The 8,679-nt window shown below is 38.6% G+C and overlaps 1 protein-coding gene across 4 annotated transcripts in view; it reads right to left on the bottom strand.

Annotated features, from left to right (window-relative positions):
• Positions 1-2,050: 2,050 nt before the first annotated feature.
• The window catches only part of nrsn1 (neurensin 1), an 8,126-nt gene continuing 1,497 nt past the window's right edge, over positions 2,051-8,679 (bottom strand). The window contains exons 2-7 of one of the 4 annotated variants that reach the window (XM_034103516.1): positions 6,789-6,907; positions 6,536-6,628; positions 6,340-6,458; positions 5,877-6,064; positions 5,083-5,218; positions 2,051-4,147 (exon numbers count right to left, since the gene is read on the bottom strand). In XM_034103516.1, coding sequence (XP_033959407.1) covers positions 5,115-5,218; positions 5,877-6,064; positions 6,340-6,458; positions 6,536-6,628; positions 6,789-6,887 — 603 coding nt within the window. In that variant the 5' untranslated portion in view covers positions 6,888-6,907 and the 3' untranslated portion in view covers positions 2,051-4,147; positions 5,083-5,114. Of the gene's footprint in view, positions 5,219-5,876; positions 6,065-6,339; positions 6,459-6,535; positions 6,629-6,788; positions 6,908-8,679 lie in introns of all 4 variants that reach the window. The other 3 variants (XM_034103515.1, XM_034103513.1, XM_034103514.2) reach the window with 3 other exon arrangements.

The raw sequence follows: 8,679 nt of genomic DNA on the forward strand, positions 1-8,679 counted from the left end.
TTGTATGGTTTGCAAGTGATCAAAGTGAGCTTTCTTTTGTAAGTACGTTGGGTAATGTTGTATGCATTGCATACTGTGAATTTCCAATATGAATTCCTCATTATATAGTCATTATGCATATTTGTTTATTTACATATATCTTTTACCATAAATATAATGAAATGAAAACTACAGGGAGGGATTCAACCAAACAGAATGCGATGTCTGTCACTTCATTATAACATCACTTCAAATCTGTCAACAAAAATAAAAAAATACTTAAAGTGTGATTATGATAACTGTGTTGTTTTTCGACTTTACTGTAAACAGTGTTTGTGAAATTGTAAAATGGATTTATGTGAAGTAGATGAAAGGTCAACACTTTAATATTTACAAATGCGTTTTTTAGTATGTTTTAAATTAAAATGATTTTGCATTAGCTCATTAAAGTGTAGCTACTTGAATGGAATCATTTTGCTTTCACCCTAGATAGATGGATCCATCAGCAACATTGATGGTTTCCATGTTGCTAGGACAACTGATCTGTTAGATGATGTCAGAGTTAGCATGACAACCATGTTCCAACCATGACATGTTTGTCATTATATTGACAGTCAGACCAACACATTGTTCGGCAGCATGCATACAGTTAAATGTTGCATTACTTGTATCAAATAAAATAATATCTTTTTATGTATACAATATCTTAAGGCAAGAAGATTCTAAGCGACACCGGTAACAGAACTACAGTAGGTCTCGGATATTTGTAATCAGCAACACAGGCGAGACGAGATTTGTAATGCAATGTAGACTTACAATAAAAAACATCTCGTTATTTTGTTCAGCTATTTTGCATCTCTGTTTTACCATGAAACAAGGTTGCATCAATCCACTGTAAACTCCCGCCAACAAGTGTGAACTGTGATCTAATTCTGCCCTCGCTGCCCTCTCATCCCTGCAGCTGTTCACATTGGGATTCATGCAGTCAACGTGTTTGTGAGTCACCATCCCACGAGAACATGGGTGAGAGAGGAGGTAAAGGGAGAGAGTAAGGGAGAGAAGGGGGGAGGCAGAGGAGGCGGGGGTGGGTGAGTCATACGGCCTGACTGGTCGGGGTGATGATCCTTAAGGTGCTATTTCTGGAATTACCATCAATTCTGTCTTATCTCCTCCACTGGCTCCTTTCGGTGTGTGTGTGTGTGTGTGTGTGTGTGTGTGTGTGTGTGTGTGTGTGTGTGTGTGTGTGTGTGTGTGTGTGTGTGTGTGTGTGTGTGTGTGTGTGTGTGTGTGTGTGTGTGTTAATAAGCCCCTGAACAGCACAGACTTCAGACACACTTCTTCTGAATGACTTACCTGATTGATTACAGTAAGAGCTTCTACTCGCTGTACTGAAGGCTTAGTCTGTCGGAACCCCATTGACGGTTTGAAGTTTTTTATTAATGAAAACCAGATACTATAATTACTCATGCTTCCTTTGTTTTCCCTCTCAATGTGACACAGTAAGCCCTGAGAGACAAGAAAGTTATGTTTTGTTTGGTGTTCAATGTTAAGTAAAACCTCTTATGCGGAATAGATTGTCTTGTATGTTCATACTTTTTTAAATCTAAATTAAATAAGGAAAATTATTAATCTGCTTACTGGTCAGACTCAAGATTCTTAGAAAAATGGTGTCAAGTAATTAATAGGTTCTGATAATTGTATATACTGTATAAAGATCGCAACAGCCTTTACACTTCTATGTGTTTCAACAAAAAATGATGTCCTAAATGTAGGAGATCTAATTGTTCACCTTGACTCTCAGGTCTTCCGTAGCCACACTATTTTGAAGTACAAAAAGACATTAATGAACGTGTAGAGTGTATTGAAGTTACCTTGTACTCCATATATGTAAAAATGATATTAACAGCAAAACAAGACTCCATAAACCAGAGACACATTCACAATAAGAACACATATTTAAGCTGTACAGTACAACTATAGCGGTGATACAATTATATTTTATATTTTCATTTGCTATAAGTAGCTAAGTGAGGATGTGTCTCTTGAAAAGGATGCACACAGTCTTCAGACATTATGAGCAGTGGATATTTCAACTTTATTGTGTTCTTTGAAAAATAGACATACTGTATAGAGACATCGATATCTTTATATATTTGTTCTTTTCCAATCCAACCTCCGATAGGTACAGTATACTCTTTTATTTGTATTATTTACTGGGAGAATCCACGGTACATCAGGAGACACTAAAACTGGGAAATCAGAGCAGAAAAATGTCCATCGCAGATGTTGGGATTGTAATGCAGAACTCAACGTTGGTCCAGATAAGAATACAAAATAAACTCACAATTGACAGCATGGAACTACAAGTCAGAACAGTTATTGACCACTTCATGACGCTCCGACCACACTGAACGTTTGTTTTTAAGAGATTGTTTTTTCTTCTTGTACTGTATTTGCAGATTAACAGTGGTTGCGTAATATTTTCCTTCCACATGTCTAACTTATAAGTATATCTGTATTCATAGTTATAGCTACACGTCCGTTGTTTCTGAGACCAAAATATTTTAAAATGTCATCAAATAATGGAATGAAGGTTGTGGGATATTAAAAGGTAAATGTACATGAACATAGGTAGCCAGCAGAGCAATGGCTGCTAAAGCTTCTATTATATATGTCTATGAATAAACATATATTACTTTATACAGGGTGGTTCTGGCATTGTTGCTGCATCATTCTGAAGAGTTTGGAAAGCCCTGCAGCGTTGAAGCACAGACTGAGGCGTGTAGCTTGATGGCACTTGGACTGTCTCTACCACACAACATGTTTTCTAACAGTACAAAATAAATGCTGCATTTTGACTGCACAACTTGTATCTGTGTGCATTGGATGCACAACCAACAAACAAGGAGCAACCACAAATTGAACAATTTAAAATAGCATGGTCACAATATTTAAAATATATATTTAAAATACACAAAGTTCAAAAAAGCATGAACATCAGCAGGTTATTGTGCTTGTTAGTTAAAGTCACAGCGTGTGTGAGAGCTGAGTTTTTATAGAATTCAAAAATAAAATAAATAAACCTTTTTAATTGAACTTCTGTTTCTAAGATAGTACCCAACTGAATATGCAACCATGAGACACACGTACTGGGTGCTGTTCAGCATACTTCATGATGCAGCTTCAGGTTTTGTGTGTGAGAGCAGGAAGACAGTTATTGTGTGGAGAGCATCTGTGAATCTAGACAGGCTGTAATACAAAGTAGCTGATGTGACTCACTGGAGAGCTGCATGCTCTCTCTCTCTCTCTCTCTCTCTCTCTCTCTCTCTCTCTCTCTCTCTCTCTCTCTCTCTCTCTCTCTCTCTCTCTCTCTCTCTCTTCGTTATCTTACATAATCTGTCACGTTGTTTGTCACGTTGCGCCCTAGCTTTGTCTTCATTTTAAGACCCACAACCTGCGTCTTCTTTTTTTATTTGCCAAATGGACCTCTCCCTGCACGCTTGTGCACGCTTGGATGGATAGGCATGTGTCTATGCTTGTGTTTGTTACAGTGAGGGAAGGAAACAAATACAGGAGGAGCATGGGTAATGAAGTATTTAGGAAAAAAATCAAAGATAGAAGGTATATTATTATTTGAAAAACCAAGTTTAAAGAACATTAGGTACTTCTCATTTAAAAATACTTAGTCTCCGTCAATATACACAAGAACAATGTGCTGTTTGATGTACTTACAATGTGCTTAGCATACTTATTGTTTTACCTCTAGAACTTATAAATATACACTTGAAAGTACTTGACTGTTCTATAATCAAACAGCATTTGGATAAATATATACATAATTGCAAACATTTTTCATAATTCTGTAAAGTAATTTCACAGATACAACACTTAATTGTGTTTAAGTTTATATTTGCCAACAATAATTATATACAATTAGCATAGTAAGAACATTGTTAGTATTGAAAATAGCACACTTTTAGTACATTAATAAGGAAGTATACTTCAAATTGGTCAGTATACCTTGTTTTAATCTTGGTTATCTGGAAAGACATATTCAATCTGATATAGTATTTTGTTAAGTGACAGACTATGTAGTTCTGCATCTTCCGTCTGGTTCACCTTTCATCAGTCTTTCTTGTCTCGCCTATCGATCCTCTCTGAAGATCAACTGAAGGAGACAAGGTCAGAGGCCTAATAAGACAGAAAAAAGGCTGCTTGAAATCTGCCTTGGAGGTCTGTTCCAATCTGTGTTGATCTCTTGTCTGCTCTGCTGATGTGTGAACTTCTGTCAAATGATCTGTTAAGACTTGGCTCGATTTGCACACAAACATAACTTTAAATAAGTACTCAGCTGAAGCACATATCCTCATAGTGTGTGTTTGTGATTGACAGCTCTTACTAACTGTGGTAATGAAGTGATGCTGCATAAACAGCATGTGTACATGTACACACAAAGCATGTTCACTCAGAAAAGCTCCCTCATGTCCTTTTAGACACTGGCAGAGATAATGGTTGTTGTGTTGAGGGCTTCTTTTGATCATTTTCTTGTAATGGGGGTCCGATCACAAAATACTTCAAACAACGCAGCAGCTGCTGCTCGATACCCTCCAGCAGTAACACCATTCTCTTTCACAAACATGTGAATCCTCTCCACAGAAACATGCTTGGTGGAAGAAATGATGTTGTTGTTGTTCAGTGGCTGTGTTCTATTGATTTCTTTCTGTGGTTTATTTTCTGGGTAGGGCTCGAGACCTGCATGTGCTTTGTCAGATCACTGTGCATTTCATATAACTGCTGTCGAAAAAACAAAAGGCTTAAACTCTGCTCAGCTACACTAAACTCTGTTCCTATATAACCTTCAATCAAGCTCTAATGTCAAACATAGCAAATACAGATGAAGAGCAAATACTATCAGTCATGTAAGCTGACCTTTGAAAAGAGAAAATGCACGCATAGATCTACTCACACACACACACACACACACACACACACACACACACACACACACACACACACACACACACACACACACACACACACACACACACACACACACACACACACACACACACACACACACACACACACAGTCATCACACGCACTTCTTCACTTTATGCCTTCCTGTGGTCTTCTGTCAGGTCTCCGACTTTGTTTTCGCTGGCTGGATGTTCTGGACTTTGGAAAGCGTGACTGGCACCCTTCCCTCTCCAGGGGTCTGTGGTTTCATGATGGGGGTACCTGTGAGAACAGCAGTTCTGCTAGGAGTGATATCTATACAAAGCAGTTTGAGTTCAGCCTAACAGTAAAAAGAAAAGCGTTTGCCGCATCAACATCTCATACCTACTCTTGATGTGTTGCTGAAGTTGGCTGCCTTTTTGCGTATTAATCATGGATGTTAAAGGTGTGTGTTTGGTAAATGAAGTGAAGCGGTCGCATGGTTAGCATTGAGAAATTGTTGTGGTTCGGTCTGGGTAAGAAAACTACTCAGTTAAATGTGAAAACAAATGTTGGTTTGGATTGAAATGACTAATGTTGTTGATCTGAAGACATCTGTTAAAATATCTCAAACGTTTGGTTTCACAGGGGACATGGATGCAGGTTCTCTAGGCGAAATGTGTTTTACTCACCCTGTACTCCTCCATTCTTCCCAACATTAGTGTACTTTGTCTATCTTTATAAGCATCCTTCACTCTGAGTGTCTTGTAACAGCATTAATGAGTTTACTACCTGGTGCATCTTACACTAAAGGGTGCCTTGTGCATCACTATCAAGACGTCTACTCACGCATCAGTTTTAATTGCTCCGCTAATGAGACCTAGTTGATCATTTACTTTATTGCATTTGCTTTTTAACCATTCACAAATGTCTGTAAACGAGGTACAGACTGAAGGCTTACCAACTGTCGCGTGCATATCTGCCAACCTCTCTTTGAACTTCTGCTGCAGGTACAGTTCTTCTTTGGAGTAGCTTTTGGCAAAGGCAGATAGCAGGAGACCCACAGCCATGGAGGTTCCTCCAACGCAGAACAACACGGCACCGGTCAGCTTACAAACATCCAGAGCGTGGTTAAAACTGACGGCGTGGCTGTTGAAGTGAAAGACACATGGCGAGAAATTAGAAATCAATCTCGGTAAGCAGTACCTGTCAACCTAAAAAAGTGAAAAATATGCACCCAAAAAGTCACTGGGAAGCCATTTTTAATAAAAAGGCTATTCTCCATTTTGAAATGTCTTTGTTGACTTGTTTGAATTGTTTTGACCTTTATATAATTAACTGTGTTAAATACACATAATTGCTGTGTAGGGATAGGAACGATGTCATTAACCCCCTTCCATTAATACACTGTATTTTTCTTTTACCTGTCAACAAAAAGGAGGTCATCCTCTCCAAATGCCTCGGTCCTAGTTGGAGTGGCATATCCGACCAAAACAACAATAAGGCCCGCAAACAAGATCAGGGAGCCGAACGCGAGACAGACCTGGCCGAGAACACAATGACATGTTATACGACTACACGACCAGAGAAACCAGCAGGGTAGTGGCTGCTTAAACTCACCTTCCAGAGTAAAGAGCTCCACCTGCTAGGCGATCTCTGAATCTGAAAATCTTCATCACGTTCCCAGATAGAAGCTGTGCACTCCTCGTAAAACTGGAGAAGAGATCAAAAACAGACAGATGTTTTCACTTTCCAAACATGGACCCTGAAAACCCACCAGAGATCAAGATCTAAAAGCCTCTAATCTAAGTTTTCAAAAAGAAAACAGTTAATAATTGTTGAATAAACTGCCCTGTGTGTGTGTGTTGTGTACCTGGTGTAGGTAAGACCGGACTCCATACTGTTGGCAGTTTCCGCTGGCTTGGGCTTGCTCACCATACTCCGACCCACAGATCTCTGAGCAAGAAGTCATCTTTCACACCTGTCTACCTGCTTGAGGAAACACACACACACACACACGGATGAATGCCGGGTGTGCAGCCACCCACACGTTTGTGGACAAAACCTCCATAGCATTTACCCGTGCATAAACATGCTCACATACATAAACAGTGTAGAACATATATGTATCACACAAGCATGTACCGTCTCACACGCACACTGCCAGAAAGTTATGTAACATTGTAATGAAGAACATTGAGATGAATGATGCGTTCTCAATGTCTGCCGTTATGAAATAAGCCATGAGATGTTGAATCGGTCCTCCTTTTTAGATTCAATACAGTGCCGGCTGAACCCAGAGGGTGCTGACATGCAGGGAAATAACCTTTTCCTCTTTTGATAATTCATTTCATGCAACAATAATAACATCAACATCCATTTTTTTTAGCTGTGCATCAAAAATTAAGCAATTTATTTCGTACTGTATGTTGCATTTTATATTGTTATACAAAATATATACAGTATAAAGGACATTCTGTGTAAAGATGACCTTGCTTGTTGACATATAGGAGGAGTTTCATTCACATAACAAATCCAACAATAACAACAATTGAATCCATGTGATATTTTTTGAATAGATCAGTGATGTGTGGAAAAAAGTAATTTGCCCAAACTAATGTGCTGTTAGAGGATTTGAATGTTTATACATAAAGATCATTCAGGTAATGTGAGTAGCTATTTTGGCAGCATCAAATGCATACAATATGTTTGTTACCCTGTTCTCTGTATTCTGAGGCTATAAAAACAAATTCAATTAAAAGACCGCAGAAGAGATGCTCTAGGACCTTTTTACTAGGAGCATTTACAAGTCCCTCAGCATCCATTTGAGATCCAGAGGCATTTCCCAGCTCAGGGCCTTGGTACAAACACAACTCTGTTTCAATTTTCCGTCAGCTATAGCTCTAAATCCTAATTTTCTGAACCACAGCAGAACAGCACTGGGACCAACATATTGCTCCCAGTCTTGTCATATTCTTCAAAATGCCCAATGTGTACAGACATCGCAGACACACATTTGTTTATAATATAGTTTGATCCAAAAGCAGCAAGCCCCTATGATACATGTGACACTTGGACAAAGAAGCAGTATGTGTTACTGATGGGGCTTAATGGGTTTATGGTTCACCAGGATAGGAATGTACTTTGACTTGTGGGTGAAATAAGTAGCAGTGATTGCACAAAAAACATGTTGTTGGCTTGAATACTGAAGGGAATACATGTTGGGCCTCTATCTGGAGGCACTTTATGGTAAACTTATCAAGGAACTATTACCCAAATTGTATGCAGGTGGAAATAGTCAGTATGCAGTAATGATAAGGACATTTTAGGAAGGTACGCACAACAGAGCACCTTTGACCTTCAGTCTGCAAGACACAACGTGTGTGCTTACAACTTTGAGAGGCATTCATATTAATGAATCGATTACATACCTCACTATTATCTTGCCTATTTGTCATTGAAAACTGACATTACTCATTTAAATGTCACTTGTGGTGCTAGAGACAAGTCACTTTTTGATATAACCCAGTCACGATTTGCCTTCTAAGGGTCTCGGACAATCAGTATATAAAACCTTTTGATTTATGATTTACTTTCATTAGATTGATCGCTTAACGTTAAAGAATTTGGCGTATAATCTTAACATTGGAGAGTCTATTATGTTACAACTCTATTCTATACACTGCTTTTCTTGTCTGAATCTCCTTGTAAATAATAATAATAAACGTGTGGAAATGTGAAGAGGATATGGAGAGTGTCTTATT

The sequence above is a fragment of the Pseudochaenichthys georgianus genome, chromosome 16 (assembly GCF_902827115.2).
Source record: "Pseudochaenichthys georgianus chromosome 16, fPseGeo1.2, whole genome shotgun sequence".
NCBI classification, from domain to species: Eukaryota; Metazoa; Chordata; class Actinopteri; order Perciformes; family Channichthyidae; genus Pseudochaenichthys; species Pseudochaenichthys georgianus.